Below are 21,860 nucleotides of genomic sequence, written 5' to 3'. Positions count from 1 at the left end.
TAGATCAAATAAAACCTAACCAAACACGCTTCCAAATAAAGGTTTACAAAAGTTGAAGAATACATGATGTTTTTTTTTTCAAATCTACAATATTATGCAAATAGTTGAAACTAATGTAATTATCTGCTCATAAAAACTTCTTCCCATATTCATCTTTAACTAATCGGATATTAAATTTTTAATCTTATTTACACAGCTCTTTAGTTAGATAATTTTAATTAGTTTCTGGAAGAGACTCGTATTTTCACTGCATTAATGTAGTTATAGCTAGATTAAGAGATTAAAGTAACGACTCTGAGAACTGCTGTTTGCCAGTTCTCTTATGTGACTGAATCAATAATTTGATTTTTTTTTATTTGGAAGCGTGTTTGGTTAGGTTTTAATATCTTGTGTGGGATTCATCTCTACATAAACTACCGCGCCCAGACTGCTCTCGAAACCAGGATTTGAGTGAGTATTTTGTATAGTAATTTATTCAGTGTGGATGTCTATGTAGGAGTAAATCTTCTAAATATCTTGATTAACTTCTACTAGTAAATCTCTATCTTTCTTGAAATTTCTTATGTACAAACATTACCTGTCCACATCGTATCCCTAAGTTTCGTACTGACCACTAAATGAGGCGTGAGACGGAACAAAGTGTTAATAAATAATTAAAAATATAATGGCTTTTTTATAGAACAGGGGGCAAACGGGCAGGAGGCTCACCTGATGGTAAGTGATACCGCGGCCCATGGACACTCTCGATGCTAGAGGGCTTGCGAGTGCGTTGCCGGCTCTTTAAGAATTTATAGTCTGGGCGAGTAATATGTATTTAGAACAATTATAAATAACACAACTTAATATCATTACATTAATATTCTAAGTAAATGACTTTATGAAATTGATAAAGCATTTAAAGAAAAACACTTTTTTAATATATATAACATTTCCATGCCTTTATATATTATATGGCTGACTGTTCTGAATGTTATATTAATCAATGGAAATGTACTAATTTCTTTGCAAATAAATGATTTATTATTATTAGATTGTATACCCACTATAGTGTGGTGTTAGTATAATGTATGAATAATTTCAAAAGTATGAAATAAATTAGAATAATAGAATTATTTAAAACAGTTATAATAAATTAACAGGTTTACAGACAAAGTCATATATCACACAAAAAATATGTTTGTAATGTTCTTCTTGTTCTGGCAACATGTTACAAACCACAAAAACTTAGCCAAGCGAGCTAATGGCAACTTTTATTTCGCATTTAGCGGTCATTTTGAGTTTTGGGAAACACTCCCAGTGTATTTTATGATTACTTAACAATATTATATTTTTAAATATTTTAGTTTGTGTCATTGTTCTAGTATTGAGATAATATGTAAATGTTTAATCTATAATGTAATAGTAATAAATATTTAACATTTATAGTAAACTTTGATAACCATATTTAAGAGATAATGATTAATGTGACGTAAGCATAGTGAAATCTAATTTTAAACTATTTTTTCTACATATGTGCGCAATTTACTTTATCAGTTGGTGAGAGATATATTATACTACTAGCGGATCCGACAGACGTTGTCCTGTCTATACGTCTTTAATTTGAAAATTTCAAACTTTTTTTAATAAGCTAAAACATTCTGGACCATTTTGATGAAAATTATTATTCAAATGTTATGACAATATCTAACGATCCAGCACATGGTCTACAGTAACACAATGATAACAAAACTTTTTTTTTATTTGATCGCAGCGCTAACTGTCGGGACAGACTAAAATTAAAATTCGAATACTATTTAAAATTTGACAGTGCGATGGTAGCGCCGTCTGACGGATCCAATATAAAACATTCCAAAATCAACAACTACTAATTAATTAAAAAAAATATTGTCCAGCGGACAAAATTGTGAATCTAAACCATTCTCGAATCTCCACGAACACAGACAAAAAATTTCATCAAAATTGGTCCAGTCGTTTAGGAGGAGTTCAGTCACATACACACGCACACAAGAAATATATATATTAAGATTACATGATTTTTTGATATGATTTTCTTGAGGAGGCCAGTCTAAAACGCCACCATCAAGAGCCTGTGTCAGGCACAGAAGGGTGCTTTTACACGCCTCTCAGGACAAATAAATCCAGGTTTTCATGTGATGTACTGGAAATTAATCAATAATGCATTGAGTGTGCGACCAACCAGGCTCCAGAAGATAAATCACTCCTTATATGGAAATTGTATTCGTTTTTACAACAATCCCAAGCGAAATTAGAGGATTATCACTAAATAAATTCAAAACCCTCGTTAAAAGTAAATTAATTAATAAAGCCTTTTATAAATGTGACGAATACTTAAATGATCCTTGGGATTGATTTGATCCAGTTCAAACAATTTGTATTAAAAACTTGGCGATTGAAAAGAGTGGCGGAAAGTTTCTTGCCAGTTCTTCTTACCCGCTCTACGCCCTTGGCTTGCGAACTGGTTGTAAATGTAAATTTACTATTAATTTAATTTGTTTTTTTTTACGTTCATAAGTGTACATGTTTAAAGATATTTTTGAGTTTGAGTTTGAATAATTATGTATGGCGTAAGATGAATTCAATTTGTACTCATCTTAATCGAAACTTCGAGATTGTCCAGTTATTTTCGAATTTAATAGAAAATGCCTTATGTTATTTCCCTCCCGGACAGCAGCCGTAATTGAATTACGGGCCACAAAGCGAGGACTATGAATTATTCAACGTAGCGCCTATATATGTGCATGGTGAAAATAATGTGTACTAAAAAACCTTTTATAGTTTATTACATATTCGACGATTTTTAGCAACAAAAGCTGCAATATTGACTCACTGTCTGCTACTTATTTTTCCAATTAAATGAAAATGCATTGGGTTTGAGGCAATAGTATCTGATACATTACGGACATTAGTGGGCAAACACATATCGGTGTTTTTTTCCGTCTCATATAAAAAGGCAATTCAATTGGTATACGGCGTTCCAACCCACGAAAGTCTACCACTGGGCTAATAGTATTGTGAATGATTCTTTATGCTATATAGTAATTCATCTGATAAGAGTTTTGCCCAAACTACTAACACTTTTTAATACGTTATTACTCTTGAACCTGGCCAAGCCAAGGAATTCAGCTACGTGCTACGCCATCACAAAACGATATAACCTAACATTATAATATAATATTTATAAAAATCTGGTATCACAGGATTATACATTGTATAGGGTCTGAGAAAAATATTATGAAGTAGGCTGATTTTAGAAGTTTCAGGGTACTATAACTCTATGTATAACTATTGACGATTTCCTGAAATAACACTTTAATAAGTAACAAGTGAATAAAAATGTAAATTCATAAATGAAGTGTCGAGAAGTTTTAACAAGCGGCAGTCGAGTATGTGTTACCTAACTAAAGTCACAAAACAACGTTGTGCATGACGAATTCCCTGTACTCCAAACTTTGAGATGAAATTCATTTTTAAATATTTTATCACTATCTCTACATACTATGTAAACTGTAATACTTAAACTAATACTGAAAACAGAATTAATCTCAAAATAGTGAAAGGGACAATTACTTGCCACTGTCTCCTTAATAAAAACTTTATCCTTGAAGCGACACACAGGCTCTTCTGCAGAGACTGCTTCATAGAGGAGTCAGTCACCCACGTGGTCCTGAAAATGCGTGCCAGTGGCAACGAACAGAAATCGGTGAGGTAGCTTCGTGATGCCTGCGAAACATTTAGGCTTTTGGAAGGAGCTATGCTGGTTTTATGAAGCTTACGCACAACGGAATAAATAAACCAAATAAGCATCTAAGTGCGGAGTATACACTACATACTATGTTACTAGTTTTAATCCATGAATGCAAAGCCAAGTAGTAAAGTCATTACTATTTCTATTTCAATAGAAAATCCATAAACACAAAATTCATAAAATAATGTAATTTTTTAAATTATTTATTAGTTCATAAAATGTTTAGAAAAAAAAAACTGATTATAAAGTATCTACCTATATAATAAAAAATATAGAATCTAATGCCTGAACGATTATCTCAGTTCCTCAGGCAAGTACTAAGGTGATATAAGATCAAGGTAACTAACTAGTGAAGTAGGATTAGGTGTACTAATTCAATTTGCTAGAGAGAAACTGGACTAGTTATCTTGGTAACGGGATCTTTGTTTGTGGCCACTCGCATCTGAGTAATTAGGTTCACGGATTGCATCCCTTTCATTAATGAAACAATGTTTTCTACCACTAAATCCGGACTAAAAATGCAAATGTAACAAAACTACAGTTGTTACGGCATTTGTTCCATATATAGAGGGAAAGCCGTTTTGCACTAAAATGTAAATAGTTTTTATAAATATAAGTGATTTGAACTAAAAAGCCATCATTAGCTAATACAGCTATAAGCTCCTTAGCTTAGTAGAGCTATAAGTTCTGTTACAAATGAAAATGTACTTTTTCTATGAAACAATTCATAGTCTTAGCAAAAAAAATAAATGGCCACCTTACCACCGTATGTAAATCCTGTTAGAACTAAAAACAGTGATAGTAACGTCTTAAGAAACCCGGAATTAATTAACATTAAACTTAACATACATTTTAATCAATTCCACAAATTGCATTATCCCATGTATATTACCTGGGTCTATATCTCCGTACTGTTGGACGAGCTTTACAAGGATAAAGGGTGAATTATAATTTATACCGATCAATTTATCGGTTAATTTAACTTTAACTTGTTAATTTATTCTTTTTTCTACTGTTAAGGATACTAAAATATAAGTTAATAAAGGGTATTCTTCATTTATTTTTTTATTAATGTTTTGACAAATTAAATTGTACACCTCAACCCAGTATGTCTTCGTCTAAATGTATTCTTTCTTAACATACAGTGCAACGGTTTTAACATATTGAATGCTTAAACAATGGATACAAAGTAATAGCCGGAAACAAAAAGTTTTTATGGCGAGTTTTGATTTAGTAAATATAAATGTTTAAAAATATGAATGAATATATATTATTATTTTCAATTAAAAGAAATATTTTTCTCCGAGTAGTCGGCATATTGGGTGGCGAATACTCGAGAGCGAGGGATGACAATGGTTTACAAAAACGAACGGGACGCTTGCACGGATCCGAGTCTGCGGCACCACTACTATGACCCCACTCCACTCCGATCCGAGAAAATTACACTCATGGTATCGAGTACACGCAAAATCCGACAATCTTAATATATATATTTCTTGTGTGCGTGTTTATGTGACTGAACTCCTCCTAAACGACTGGACCGATTTAGACGAAATTTTTTGTGTGTGTTCAAGGGGATCTGGGAATGGTTTAGATTCACAATTTTGTCCGCTGGACAATGTTTTTTTAATTAATTTTCAATTTATTAGTTGTTGTTGATTTTGGAATGTTTTACATTGGATCCGACAGACGGCGCTACCATCGCACTGTCAAATTTTAAATAATATTCGAATTTTAATTTTAGTCTGTCCCGAAATTTAAAAAAAGTATTGTTATCATTGTGTTATATCCTGTGTGACCATGTGCTGGATCGTTAGATATTGTCATAACATTTGAATAATAATTTTCATCAAAATGGCTTATTAAAAATTGAAATTTTGAAATTAAAGACGTGTAGACAGGACAACGTCTGTCGGATCCGCTAGTAATGTATAAAAAGCATGAATATATTCATTATTCATATAATCAGTAATATTTATAATTTATTTATGTTACTTTTACATGTGTTATTTCATATTGCATATTATACATGAAGATAACAAACTAAATAAGTACGCTTAAAATGACATCAATCACTTGACTTTAAGAAAATAATATTTCAGCATTTACTCTTTCTAATTCTGATATTTTTTCAGCTAAAAGCCCTTTGCGAGAAATTGCTTATTATGCGTGTATCAATTTAGGGACCCCAATTTTTTACCTTTTTCCCTTCTACCAAAATGACTGACAAATCCTCTGGGTACCCGAGGCAGGATGAGTTATTTTTGATTAACTGTAGTGGGTCAAATTCAGACGATTACGTTTACATTCACGGATAAAAACTTCTGTACTATAGTCGAATACTGTATACTTAAATTGAGCCAAATTGAACACTTTAAATCTGTAATCTTTTATTATAGGTTGTATTATGTACTTTTTATTTAAATCTATTACCTTGTGTTCTATGTCTCTTTTTTTAGAAAAATTAGTGTGAAAGATATTTATACAATAAAAAAAAACTATAAAATTTACGTAAGATGTGTTTCAAAGTCTTCGTCGTAATACATAAAAATCTTGATATTCAAGCATTTGGCATATATATTAATTATAAACACCTTATGTTATATTAACCTATAGACTACGCTACAATTTATTTTTAAAAGTTTATCACGATTAACACAATGTTTACTTCAAGGTGCCCGATAACATGATGTAAGAAAAACTTAAAATTGCAAAAATAGACGACATTCTAATATAGTAAATAGCTAGTTTTGTAATTATAATACTGCTGTTATAATATGTTTCTAAGGCGTTATGCTAGCCATGTGCGGGATGGATAGAGTGATGACGTATTTAAAAAATGTAATTAATAAAGGATAGACTTTAATATTTCCTAAGTACGTGTTCAATTACGGCATTCCCCTATACGTTACATAATTATAGGTTTCCCTCCGGCGAAGAGTCAAAAATACTATTATGCAAGCGCTTGCAGTAATGGCTGAACAGTATAAGGAGACTGAGACGTATTTTTTTTTCGTGGGGAAATGCGTTACGCATACCCTCCCGCGGCACGGGTTGCCTGGTGGTGAAGGGTTATATGGGACTCGCTATTGTGCATACACACTAAAACCCCACGGCGCCACTAACAAATAGCCTTGTCCGCAAAAAAAAATGTTTATGCCTTAGATGGATTGGAACCCCGACTTCGGAGTGCAGATACTATGTGTCTCTCGGAGCCACGCGCCGCTACTACTGTAGTATAGAACTTGCGAACGTTGAGTATATTGGGTACACCAATTGACGACAGGGTCTTCAATGACCTTACGCCTTAGAACCACCCGCATGACTATAACATCACACTTGTCGATGATAATAATAATATATGCGTGCGTTAAAATTTGTCATAACAAATAAGATCTGCGTAAAAAATGTACTAAGATAACAGGAGACGATATAAAACATTTATAGTCTAAATTGATATATTATTAAACACTAATGACCTCTCTTAATTTAGTATCACTCTAAATTTATTTAAATGATTCATAACTGGTATTCATAAATTTACCTGAATTGTAACACTGACCAGTGCAAGAGTAAAATGCATTAACTTCTGTAAACACGTTTCCCAGCGACAGAACCGCTACAGAATACAAATATTTAAAGCTAGAAGCTTTCAGTGAAAAGGGTTATAATTCATTTCTATACGAAAGCGCATGTATTCTCCGCGTTGAATAAAACCGAATTTCCTTTCAACAATTTTGATATTTCAATATTTTCATGGTTTATATATAAATTGAAAATATTGAAATGTCCAAATTAATATATTTTAATTATTAAATTTTAAGGTTAGTTATTAAGTATATTAGAATAAGTATATATTAAAATATACATGTCTATAATTGAAAATTTTATACTGCAAATTAAGAAAATGTTCGTGTTCTTTTTTCAAAATTACGCTTAGCTTTGTGTTTTTACTGTCGAAACAAACGCTTTCGATCCGACCTAAAGATAATGTTTAATTTTTCTAATACAACCATTTTTATTAACTTTACCATAAAATATCGAGAAGTGTAGGAACTTATAAATACTTACTCCAACATTAAATAATATATTTACCATTTACACATATTAGGAGATTGTGCGCAGAAGCCTCCTAATAATAAGATAGATTTATTTGTAACGTTTTAGTGTAATAGTGACGAAAAAATATCACACTATATTTGTAAGTCAACAAACGCTAGTAACAGATGGGGTTCGTAAGTGGATTAATTGATAAATGGCAACCGACTGGCACCAGTCCAGAGCTTCCAATGATTTTAGCTCATTGGTAAATGCATTAACTTATAGGGCAAATAGCCAGCAACATAAAACGATTCAAAATGTAGGAATTGACTTTCGAATATCCATTTTAGTTTCATTTATATATTTTTGGATTCAATTAACACACATCAAAGAATACAATGGAGGCGGAACAGATGTTGTATTGTAATTTTATCAATCAGTGGACATATATAATACACCAAGGTCCTTAGTTTAGGTATGAACATTTTATTTTTGTTAAATCAAGGCCTTGTTGAAAAGCTATAGCTAAGTGAAAAAAAACTAATGTGGATTTTAAGAATGTTTATTTAGTAGCCGTTTCAAGTTCAAATTCACATCGGCATTGGGCAAACCAGACTTATTTTAGCAGATTTAATATAAAATTGTATTGTTCCAATAAATTAATAAGTTTATGACCCCTTTACGAGTTTATACACAAAATAAATATTACATCAAACGAAGCCAATTTTATGTTTAAATAAAAATATCGGCTTATTTATAAATTATATCCATGATCCTGCATAGAATTAGATTATCCGTTGCAGACTTTTATATTGCTTTTGATTAAAGTAGACTAAATTAAGCAACCTTTGAGATTTCCCCTTGTTTAATATTTTCCCGTAATAAATGTGAGTGATTATTCAAAAGGTTTAACAGATTTCGTTGTAAAATGACTTTGTAAAAGTAATTAGCTTCCTCCCGCGAATTCTGTAAGATAAATGCGTTCGGAACTTTATTCTAAAGACAACTTTAGCTATATTTCAAGACACGATAACAATAAATTGCTTTCGCTTGTTCTTGTGAAACAATTAAAACCTTCAAGCGATGTATAACCTTAACATACACTTTTTATTCCGAAAGTTCATCGAGATAGGTAAATACTAAATGTCTACCGACGCTACTCTAAGAGTCGCAATTCTGCACAATTGTACGTATAAAAGTAAAGTTGTGGAATTTTTGGGTATAAGACGTGATATGATTGCAATCGCTATGAAATAGAAAAATCCACCCGGGCTTAATCCATATTGTTTAAAAATCGATCGCTAAATAGGAACTTTTGTTGTTTAGTTACTGTTGTTTTTTTTTCCAAATATTTACTGTACAATTCAAGCTTTTCCAATTGTTTATATACGTTAAATTTACATGAAAGAACAAATATAATATTATTGCAAAAAATATTTGTTCAAAACGAATATTACTTTCAAAAAAAGATTCCAATATTTTAAAAGTCCAGTAAAATGAATTATTCAAAAAGAATATCGTTTTATTCCGGTAACTGCTATTAATAAAGTTTTGTAGCCAGATGCCACGAAGTACCTTGAGTCCGGCCCCTTTTGGCCGTGATTTAACATTGATCTTACTTGAAGATTCACATTAATGCCAAGAGCACATATTATTATTGCAGGCCAATATCGAGGCAAATATTATGATCATATCTATTTTCATACTTCCTGTAAACATATGAAGCAAAACATATATGTAGGTCAGTAGGTCAGTGTTAGAATGTTTTTCCTAGTTTCAAAATTTCCAAAATAAAAAAATCTACGAAAAATTTAGCACATATGTTTTACAAAATATTTAGGTGATTCGGTATTTAACGTGTGGGATTTAGAATTTGTTGTGAAAGAGGATCATTGTTTACATTTTTAAACCTAGGTAACACTGAAAATGTTTAGAAAAAAAAACAGCTTAATCTCTGCTCCTCTCACCACATCGTCGCATTCGATGGAACCACTAAGAAAATCAGAGGGCCCATTCTTCCATTTGGGTCTCTTTTTTCGTACGCTTTCACCGCGTCTTCAGGGCTCGTAAAGTTCGTAAAGGAATAAATTAAAGTCGCAAGGCAGGTAAGGACTGTATGGCTGATGACTCATTATCTCGACACCTGCCAGAGTCAAATATTTAATTGTTCGGTTTGCGGATTTTGTTGAAGCATTGTCGTGGTGCAGGAGGATCTTGTTTTGAGGGCGCTGCTGTCGATTTTTTTTTCAAGATAACAGGCAAATAGCGAATGACAAATCGTGTAATATTTTTTGAACATTACTCTGCTGATAGGTCATACTCTTTTCTTCTTCTATCATGCGTCGCATAGCACTGATGCTATCTTCAGTAGTCGTTGTTAAAGGACGTCCCTCACTCGGGTCATCATTGAGATTGCTACGTCCACGCTTTAACTCATTAAAGCAATTGTAAATAATGCCACGAGATAGGGCTTCATTAAGAAATGATAAATAATTGCAGCCGATCATAGCTTTGTTGTTGAGTACGCCCATAACGAAAGTCATAATAAATCATTGACCGAAAACTTTTTCGCGTTAGGTTCAAGAATTTTAGATTTGACGCCAATTCACAGAAACAAATGACAAATGAATGCATTATACTACAAAGTTACCAAAGAGTTCTAAAATTGAAATTAAAAAAAACTTAGGACGCCAAGTACAACGAATTGTCAGCCAGATTTTTCTATTCGATTATTCGCTGTATAGTACAGCTTTTGTTTCGTGACATTACCAATCATTATACGAGTATTGTGTATCAAAGAGATAGTGAATTACCGAGTGCAATTTAAATTCAAAACCTTAATTGTTTTACCTTTGACTATTGTTACACAGTGACAATTTAACATACCAAACGAATGATACATAGTTTGGTATACAAGTACATTTACGATTAAAAACGAAAATGAAAAATAATGTATTGCTTTGGAATGAAAGAGAATTATCTATTCTAATAATTCACATATATAGTCTAACGTACGCTAAGTAGTGATTCCGATTAAAATACTGAGTTCTATGCGATTCCAAATTGGAACTCAGAGCGTTGGAAATATGAAACCAAAATTTGGATAATGGCGTTAGTTGGCGTTTTGATATCGGAATTTTGTAATAAAGGGTTCATGAAGCAAAGTCAGGCGATGGACATAATTATGATAACTTATCGTGTAATATTTTATTGCAAATCTTGAAAGGACAAGACCACGACCTTATATTATGTGATAAGCTCTGCCTTTAATATCGTCATAAAGTTATGTAATAAAATTATAGCGAAAATGGCTGACACTCAATCTTCGTTCAGTATGATTTATTATATTCATGTCTATCGAACTTAGAATATACGAAATTTATATTTTAAATCTGGTTTGACTTTGTGATGTGACTTCTCCGTTCTTTTCATATATCAAATTTGTTTAAAACGAAAAATAAAATACAAAAACGAACTCGTTCGCTATCAAATAATGTATGCTCTTTTGCTTAACTATGTTTGTTAGTAGGTGAAAATACGTGAAAATTTCTAAGTTTAAGTGCTCTATACTAGAATTTATTCACTTCGGTTTAACAATTTAAATGTTGCGATATAGATGTTGCTTAGGCTTTATTTATGATTATTCAGTCTAGATTTCCTTTATACTTGAAACACGTTCCCAGCACCTGGTACGACCTGTAATCTGCATGCATAATGCACGAATAAACTTTATGTGGGATTCGTTTCAAACTCTGAAAAGCTTCCTCAATGAAGTACCACAATTTGAACGTGTAATTATTATAAGAAAATGCTAATAATAAATTGCTTTTATTAAGCTCTCGTCATAAATTATTTATTACGAATATGTATATATATGACGAATATTTGACAAATTTATTTATCATTAAAAAGTCACATCCGTTTTGTCAAAAGCTGGATTTGATATTAAAATTATTTATGAAACACCGGATAATCACTCTTTACTATTAAAGTTACTGAAAACTAATGTATTACTTTTGAAGACTTTTGTTTCTTGTTTTATATGACGTTTGACATTTATCATTATAAATATATATATAAGTCGTTTCAAAAAGTGGCTACCCTTGTAAATTTTCAATGTCTTAGTGTTCTGTTTATATAAAATTTTCTTTACAAAGTTTGGTGATGTGTTCTATTTTTATTTAAACCGTACTAGAGCCAAAAGAAAAAAACATAGACGATGATGATTCTAGAATTTGTTTTGTTTGGAATTGCAAATATAAAACGCGCTAGCGCAATGTTGAAGGTTAATTATTATCTAAGATTTGTTGAATCATGTTTATTTTTTCAAATTGTTTTTTTTTTGTCATACAATTTCATCTTGTAACTCCTTGTAACAATTTATTATAATATTGTTGGTTTGTTAAGATAATTTTTTGACCGTTGACATGTCGTTAACCCGTCTGACAAACAAATGTAATTTGCGTCAGTATTCGATTAGTGTTGTTGCCTGTACGCAACAGTTATGACATGTAAGTAATTTCTAAAAAAAATATAATTCATTGTTATCATTACAATGCACGAATTTTGTGTTATCATAATTGTAATTTTAAACATAATTTGTTTGTTTATGTTCATTTGTTATTCGTTGTGACTTGTGAATGTGTGAGTGTTTTAAATTTGTAAATTACCTAGTTTGAAAAATCTAGTACTCTACAGCCACTTTATTGATTTTGTTGAGATGATGTCATTTCTATAGCTGGGCAGGCTACTTCTTATTAATTTGCCATATTTGTTTTAAATATTGTAGAATTGTTTGATGATTTGCTTTTTTTTAAAAAGAGTACCGAGAGTTTTTTACGCCGGCTTTTTCTCTCGGCCTACACCCTCTGTCTTCTTTGCCGATGAGTAGGGATGCCAGCAGGCACGAATTACATGACGTAGAAGTGATACCATGATGATCTTGTGTTCCAAATTAAACGTATTTTTATTTATTTTTTATATAAATACCCGTCTCAAAACCATAGTATTTTCATAGTAGATATGATACTTGGTACCTACGATATTTCTAAATGATTATTTCCAACGCATACTGAATTATAGGATATAGAGTATTTAATTAAAGATCCTGTACTGGAAAAGGCTCATGGTATCGATTAGAGGGCATTAAGTTGAAGTCGTTGTTTCCAAAACTGTTACTGAATGCTAATGGCGCGTGACTCGACAACAAATTGCTATTAACTTCTTAAACCGTTCCCGATACAGTTTCGATTTTATTACTTAACCTTTTGTATTTAAGCTTAAAATAAACCTTAATTAACCCTTAATTATATTTGACAATATAAATAGATACTACGTAATTTATAGAACGCAATATATGATACGTATTGAAGGTATCAAGTATAATGAGTATTTTACATAACCGTTATGTATTCGATTATCATATTATAGTATTGTATATATATATAACATTTTGAAACTTGGCAGAGATACATTAGTGTAATTATATAATATTAAATTTTATTTTAAGGCCACTCATGGAATTTCTAAATATTTAAGAAATAATTAATATATAATAAGAATTCCAAGTTATATTTCGTAATGTGCCCTTACTTTAATTGTTTTCTTTCTTTCTTAAAAAAAAGTAAGAGCACAACTTAAGTAAGTAGATACGGGCAAGTAACAATTGACAATACCAGTCGACGCATGAACTGGTGTCGCCAAATGTTAGATAAATTCAATGGCGGTGACTCAATTGCTGTATTTGACATCGCCACAGGTGATTAAAGCTTGATATATTACTATAAACCTGAAACCAAAAGACAATCAGCTCAGTGGGTGTTTCCTTTCGAGGATCGGCCAACTAGGGTAAAGAAAGGAAGAAATCAAGGAAAAAAGTTGATTGCCTCATTCTTTGGTCAGAAAGGTTATTTCGCGACAGTTGTGCTATAAGATGGAAGCTAGTAACTGCTACTGCAGACTGGTATGTCGATCGCTATTTGCCTGTTGCCTTGGAAAAAATCGACAGCAGTGACCTCGAGGCAGGATTTGCCTTCACCACGACAATGCTTCAGCACACTCCGCAAACCGAACTGAACCGAATATTTGACTATGGGAGGTTTCGAGATAATGAGTCATCCGCCATACAGTCCTGACCTGGTGTCCTGCGACTTTCTTTTATTCCTAAGAACTAAAGATACAATTATTATATGTTATATTCACTTTACGAACCTTGAAGCTTTATGAAAATGCCATAGAAGATACCCTAACGTAGAATTGGCTCACTGCTTTTCTCAGTGGTTCCGTCGAATGTGACCATGTTTAGAGGAACGGAAATTACTTCGAAAAACAATTAAAGTATTGACAATTATCTACATTTGCATATATTATAATTGTTATCGTTATACACATTCTAGTTTGTATTACATGTTTCTTTTATTTTTTTTTGTGTGGCCTTGTCCAACAAAAAGAACCTATACATGAAAATAGAGTAGGTACATAACAATTGCCTTAAAATATACCTAGATACAATTCGAGAGACTTCTGATCCTTGAATTAAATTCAAGGATCGGACAACCAGGCTTAAACAACCAACAAAAACGTGGAATAGACAAAGTTAAATTAAGTTTTTGTATTTATTTAAATTCCAGTGATAAAAGGCGCAACGGTAGATGGGACGGTGCTAAAGCTACGCCTTCATAATGACTCAGTTTTGACCTTCGAAGATTGTTGGCTACGAGACCATTGCAGGTGTATTTTCTTTATTAACAAAACGTAAAATGAGAAACGTACTTTATTTCACTAACGCGAGTATATTTTAGTTGCGAACAAATTTTTCATTGGCTTATATAAACATGTATTTTTATTAATAGGTATCAATTTATTAATATACAGGTTTATTACGGAGATTCGCAAGTAAATAGTGTGTGTACCGATCAAAAAATTCAATGGGATAAATATGGTTAGAAATAAAACTTTGTACGACAAATATATTAAAATAATGTCATAAGTGCTTGTCACAATTTTTAAAATTGTATTTTGTGTTTGTTTTTTACCAATGTATCATTGTGCCGATCGTTGGCAAACTTTATCAATAAAATAATAATAATATTAAAATAATTAAATTATTTAATTTTAATAAATTACAGATGCCCAGAATGTTATCATTCATCTACAAACCAAAGGGCTCATCATATTTTGGATATACCCGAAGTTATGATACAAAGCGTTAAAACAAACGATTCAAATGTGGAAATAACATGTAAGTACTTTCTATTAATATTAAGAGCGTCTCCAGCAGACCACCCAATGGGTGTCCACGAGCGCCAGCTGCCTTTTAAAGCTGTTCCGTATGTTCGTATGGTCTTAGAAATCATAGGTAAAAATAAAACCATTAGTTTTTAAAAATAAACAAAAGAAATTTATATCTATACTAGCGGATCCGACAGACGTTGTCCTGTCTACACGTCTTTAATTTAAAAATTTCAATTTTTAATAAGCCATTTTGATGAAAATTATTATTCAAATGTTATGACAATATCTAACGATCCAGCACATGGTCACACACGATATAACACAATGATAACAAAACTTTTTTTAAATTTCGGGACAGACTAAAATTAAAATTCGAATATTATTTAAAATTTGACACTGCGATGGTAGCGCCGTCTGTCGGATCCAATGTAAAACATTCCAAAAATAACAACAACTAATAAATTGAAAATTAATTAAAAAAATATTGTCCAGCGGACAAAATTGTGAATCTAAACCATTCCCAGATCCCCTTTAACACACACAAAAAATTTCGTCTAAATCGGTCCAGTCGTTTAGGAGGAGTTCAGTCACATACACACGCACACAAGAAATATATATATTAAGATAAATAAAAATGAATCACGAAATATGTCGCTAAGCGCAAAACTTGAAGACGGCTGGCCCATTTGAGTATTTTATTTATTTATTGCTGGAAATTCTGAGTAAGGTATTGGAAAAAAATAATAGGTTTTGATTTCGGAAAACCGAAGAGCCTTTATCAGGTAACATAGCAAATGTACCAACATATAGCTACTACGAAGGAAGGCTATGTAAAAGAGTATTAAGGCGAAACGAAGTTTGCGGGGATTATAAATAAAGTAGAGTTTATTTGTAATATTAGATGGCATGAAATATACATACTTAAACATTCAATATATTTAAAAATATGCAATCGTTAGCCTAATCGTTAATCATGCGTTTTTTTAAACTCTGAAATTTACTTTAAACACCTGGCAAATACCACTTTTACATAATACGCTTGACCTGGGGTACAACTTCTCTTTCTTTTCCAAGTGGACTTTTCCACTTTGTTACCCTCTTTGTCCATCTGTCATTGTTCGTAAGGCATCTGTACCAAGTTTATGCAATCAAATTAAGTAATTAAATTATATTTACAGGGAACGATGGTCACAAATCCACTTACAATATTAATTTCTTAGAATGTTATGGCTATGAAAATTGGAAACAGCCAAAATGGCCTCCAATTTTGTGGTGTGGCGATGCCGTGGCGACTAAAATTGCGAGGGTGTCTGTAAAAGAGTTCGTTAATAACATAGAAGGAGAGAAGAAAGTCTTCCAATCTCTACTGGATTATGGAATTTCTGTGATTGAACAGGTAATTCATTGTTTTTAAAAGTAAAATTGTGTAAGAAGGTTATATGAAGGTAAAAAACAAAGGTTTTTATATTTGACAATTTACTGACACATACACTTTGTCAGTTTGTCACTGGTATTATTACATACTAGCTGACCTGGCAAACGTCGTCTTGCCAAACTACTACCTTTAACTCAGCGCCATCTGTTAGAATTGTATCAAATAATAAACAAATGTTAATGTTATCGTAATTTTAGTAAGGATGCCTATTTTTTTGAAAATGAAATATAGCCTATGTCACTCAGGAATGATGTAGCTTTCCAACAGTGAAAGAATTTTTCAAATCTGCCAAGTAGTTTCGGAGCCTATTCAATTCATACAAACAAACAAACAAAAAATCAAACCTTTCCTCTTTATAATATTAGTATAGATGAATGGTGACAAATTTTGTGTACGTTATCTGTTGTCAAAAAGTTCAAATGTTCCAAAATTAGAATTAGCTTAGACTATAGTTGTATATATTATAGAAATTGTGTGTTAGAGCTAACATCTCATTCTCATCTTTGATTTTAGCAATTCCTTTTTTAAATAATTGTACTGATCTGTGGCAGCGTTGGGTTCGTGCAGTTTAGCACACGCGTGTCTTGAGTTTTGGCGCCATTTATCTACTAAACTTTTTTTTATAGGACAGGGAGCAAACGGGCAGAAGGGTCACCTGATATTAAGTGATACCGCCGCCCATGGACACTCTCAATGCCAGAGGGCTCGCGAATAATTTTATAATATTTATTACATTAGTAATATTATTAATGTTATACCTAATAAGATAAAGAATTTAAAAAAAACTTATTTATACTGTCCCTAAACACTATTTTACGCGCTCATGGCGTATTCCCATTTAGGTAGAGCCAACAATGGAAGCGACTGAGGTAATATGCCAAGCTCTGGGTGGTGTACAGCATACTATGTTTGGAGGGATGTGGAAAGTGAGCACGAACCCAGATCATGCTGACACAGCTTATACAAACATCACTTTAAAACAACATACCGATAATACATATTTCACGGAACCATCTGGGTAATTATTGTTTATTTACTTGCTATATATATCGTGTCATACAATTGACTAAAATTGTAACTAATTATATCTGTAAGACTGACTGGTACTAAACTCTTATAGAGACCCGCTTAGAAAATAATGCGAATGGATTTTAGTCCCGTACAGTTCTGGACCTAATATGCCACTGATGTCGTTAATTATTTGTTAGTTCGTAATTTAGTCGCTTTTGGAGCTAATCATTATTATGCCTATATATTATGCATTAATAAAAGTCAAATCAATAGTGATGTCAGTGCAATACCACCTGGAGAAAGCATTTTAGGAAGTTTAAAATATATTTATAGGGTGTCAAAACTATCCTAGACTCGTAACTAAAAGATTCCAAGTACTATAAATAAGTTAACGTTAACCTCCTAACTACAAACTTAACTCAATAAATAAACTTAGTATACCTCATACTTAAATAAAACTAATAATAAGGATCTGTTTCATAAACCTAATTTGGTACTTTTATCTTTCGAATAATTTATGTGTTGCATAGATATTTGGCACTTTATCAATACATTGTGAAACAGGCCCTAAAGTGATACATAGTAAGTAAAGTAACAAATTCGCAAAACAAAATTGTTTTGTAGAACTATAATTCGCGTAAATCAAAGATATCTTCGAACTATAATTCTTATACTGGTGTTTCCAAAATCTGTTTAGCAATTCGTTCACGGACGGTTTCTTACGGTTAGGGTTCGTAAAGTACGGTAGAGCGGAAGTAATGTTGAACCAGAGATGCGCCCTTAACTTTTCACGCTAGGGGTAACCTCAAAAATCTCTTGTTCATTGTTCCTCTTGAATTTAGAGTATTAAAATATTTGTAAGCCCTTCAGACAGTGATGTTTTTGTGAATTTTTGTTTATTCTTTGTACTGTGCAGGTACTCAGTCTCCAACTCCATTGTCTAATTAATGATTAGATTCGATTAAGTAGACGAGAAAAATTGTTAATTAGACTGCAAAATTTTAATGACTAATAAGTCGACGACTGATTTGAACTGAAGAAATAAAGATCAAGTTAACAAATATAATATAAACTCTTAATGAACACGGCTGGTGAAGCTTTAATAAATTAGTTATTCAATAAATCAACTTATCAGTATATTCATTGTATTAATCTTGTTTACACAGGGTATTTTAAGAAATGAGCGTACAAATTCTTAGAAGCCTTCTGGCAGTATCAGTGTGCATGTTAACATCAGTTCCATCTTCTGAAGCTTCCTGCACATTTGCCCCCTGTTCAATACAAAAATTCCAATAACAATATTTGATAATTTTATATAATACAAACATATAAAATAATTTAAAAATATCTATTTACAAACAAGGAATAGGATTTGGATTCGTTACTTAAATACAAATTTTATTCCCTAATAAATTTTACACCGCAATAATTTTCAATAAACCCAAAAAGATTAAACAAGTACCTGGTTCTAAACTCAGTCCGATGCCCGACCTTCCGCTTATTTCCATCGGCTCTTAGGGTAAAACCTTTAGTTGAACCGTGAAAATGAATGATATTAGATTTTGTCTCGCTTATTGGACTTTAATGAAATTGGTTCTGGCAAAGTTAATACTGAATCGGTGTTGATAGCCCTATAAAAGAAGCCTCAGAAGAGATAACGTAATAGAATAAAGGCGTAATACAATTACTTTTCGTAACGTCTTCATATTATTTATTCTATTTCACGAATTAATGAAATTTGTAATTTGCAACCACATTAATATCTTATTATTCACAATTTTTCTTTTATTAATTAGCTATTTTTTTCGGGTACTGGTTCTTGTTTCTCTTCTTTTCTTTTTTTTCTTGACGTTCATAAGTGTACATTATGTTACCTATATGAATAAATGATTTTTGAATTTTGTTGTACCAGAAAATCCTTTAATCATACGCAGGAATGTTTTCAAGTATTATTATCGTAAATTTTTCAGGCTTCAAATATTCCATTGCACAGAACATACAAATGGTACAGGTGGTGAAAATGTCTTCATAGATGGGTTTTACGCCGCAATGAAACTGAAAGAAGAACACCCAGAAGATTTCGAGTTTCTCACTAAATTCGAAATCGAGGCGCAGTATATTGGCGATGGCCGATTCCAAAAGCATTCCGCACCAGTAATTCAGTTGGATACATTTAATAATATTAAACATATCAGGTAAGTGTAAATAAAATGTGTCTTAGTTTATAATTTTTTTTCATAAGAAAATTTGTTATGTTATTAAAAAATGCTGCTGCGTTATTAAAAAATGTTATTAAAAAACCTGCTTGCCCCGAAAATTTTTGACCCTGGTTTTATAAGTTATTTTCCGACTCAGTAGGTAACTAATTGGCAATGCATCTATCAATTATGCTATATATTTGAACTTATACCTATTTAATAAAATATAGTAAATATGTTATTCGTCGACACTTTTGTCTTCGAACTAAGTACAATGTTTTTTTTAAATTAATATACATTTTTTATAGATTTAATTCCTATGATCGATCTCCGACGACTTTCAAAAATTCTCAAGACTGCAGAACATACTACCGTGCTCTTAAAAATCTGGCGAGATACTTCGAAGATTCCAAAAACCAATGGCAAATAAAACTTAGACCAGGTATTAATAAGGCTCAATAACTCATGTTCAGTTCCCGGCAAAAATAATTGTTTAATTAAGCTAGCATAATCAGAGAAATGAACAAACATATTAACTCCATAAACGATTGCTTGATTTTTTAGTATTTCATCTCCTCCGCAATATTGTCTTTGGTTCTATTCTACAATTTATTTATTGTAATGAAGTCTTTCGCTATAAAGCGATGGATTTTCGATAAGCCTTTTTTATAGTTTTGGATATTTTTGTTTAAACAGAAACATGTTTAAAATAAAATAAAATAAAATACGTGGAAAATATTTGGAACATAAGATCTTCTAGGTATCACTTATTCCACGTCTATCAATTCAAACTTGTAGGCATCCCTACTCATCGGCAAAGACAGAGGGTGTAGGCCGAGAGAAAAAGCCGGCGTAAAAAACTCTCGGTACTCTTTTAAAAAAGCAAATCATCAAACAATATTTAAAACTTTATAGTAAGCCTTTTTACACAGCTTTTCTTTAATACATTTCTTAAATTTATTAAAAGGCAGAGATAAAAGAGCCTCTGGGATTTTATTAAAGATTTTAAGAAGTTTGCTTATACTACCTACCAAAACTGATTCAGATTAATATGGTAGTTGGTTGTGACTTGTGAGGATTCTTGCCACTTTACTGCATCAAATCACTTTGAGATTGCCGCCAAAATAATTATCTTTGACATTGACATTCGATCTTCATAACTCACTAGGAGACTCATAGTAGATTCATGTGCTATATTACTAACTAGATGTATTTCTTTTTTTTACAGGAACATTATTAGCATTCGATAACTTTAGAGTGCTTCATGGACGGACTGCATTCACCGGAAAGCGTATACTTTGTGGCAGTTATGTGTCACGATCTGATTGGCTGGATAAGGCGCGAACTTTAGGATTACTTTGAACATAATTTTGTATCTTTATTTTTCAAATAAAATCAACATCACCATCAAAATTTCTTTTTTGGTCCATTTCTGGACGTAGGCCTTCTCCATCTTCCTCCAATACGCTCAGCACTGTCTTTACAGCATCCACTGGGAGCCAACCTTCTTGACGATGTCGTCATCAGATGATATCCGTCCCCCTAGTCGGTGGGCGGAGGAGCCAAGGTTCCATCGGTTCTTGTCCATGCGCGCTATGGTCTTACTACTATGGACAAGCCGGATAACAAATTTAATTTAATGGCCTCATTTCGTACGCGATTGCGAAGGGATTATTATTAAGAGGTCATTTTATAGTAAAACCATTATTTTATAAATAAGGTCTTTTTATTCCTAAACTTATCCATATCATATTATTTATTTCGAAGCATTCGCTGACCCAAAAAGTACAAAATGTTCTGGTGAGGAGTTTCTGCATCTTTATTTTTAATTATCGTAAAAAGAGTAATGACATCTTTGTATTTGCTCAACGAATACATACTTTGTCTTTATTTACTAGTATACAGCATATTCTATTTTTCTTACAACTAATTCATGATAATTGATTTTGAGGTTTGTGAGCAATTTCTGCTTTTAATATCTAATACATATACAATAGTTGAACACGGCCGTTTGAAAACCTAACTTTTTAGGTATTATAAAAATCTTTACCTCAAAAGAATACTTTGAATATAATTTTTGCTTCATTATCTGCGAAGACAGGCGACGAGGGCAAAATAAAACTTGAAGTACCCTCGTCAACCGTAGCATTAAAGTACGATCTTCGTAATTTTTTGC

General features: G+C 31.9%; 1 protein-coding gene across 3 annotated transcripts; it reads left to right on the top strand.

Annotated features, from left to right (window-relative positions):
• Positions 1–431: 431 nt before the first annotated feature.
• On the top strand, positions 432–21,097 carry LOC110994511 (trimethyllysine dioxygenase, mitochondrial). 3 transcript variants are annotated; one of them, XM_045632258.1, is made up of 8 exons: positions 432–450; positions 14,437–14,536; positions 14,935–15,047; positions 16,219–16,436; positions 17,318–17,493; positions 19,457–19,681; positions 19,993–20,126; positions 20,913–21,097. In XM_045632258.1, coding segments are annotated over exons 1-8 (1,101 nt in total). In that variant the 5' UTR covers positions 432–449; the 3' UTR covers positions 21,047–21,097. The 3 variants fall into 3 exon arrangements, with proteins under 3 accessions (XP_045488214.1, XP_022116873.2, XP_022116874.2); XM_022261181.2 differs by lacking the exon at positions 432–450 and adding an exon at positions 12,190–12,318; XM_022261182.2 differs by lacking the exon at positions 432–450 and adding an exon at positions 12,385–12,451.
• Positions 21,098–21,860: the final 763 nt, after the last annotated feature.

This window comes from Pieris rapae, chromosome 18 (assembly GCF_905147795.1).
Source record: "Pieris rapae chromosome 18, ilPieRapa1.1, whole genome shotgun sequence".
NCBI lineage: Eukaryota > Metazoa > Arthropoda > Insecta > Lepidoptera > Pieridae > Pieris > Pieris rapae.
The sequence above is the reverse complement of the archived record's forward strand: the minus strand, read 5'-3'. Positions and strand labels throughout refer to the sequence as shown.

Bases quoted from the DNA above. Each gene is read 5' to 3' on its own strand.
- LOC110994511 (XM_022261181.2), top strand. The intron at 14,537-14,934 runs GTGTATTTTCTT...AATAAATTACAG, and splicing joins TGGCTACGAGACCATTGCAG to ATGCCCAGAATGTTATCATT. The intron at 17,494-19,456 runs GTAATTATTGTT...TAAATTTTTCAG, and splicing joins TATTTCACGGAACCATCTGG to GCTTCAAATATTCCATTGCA.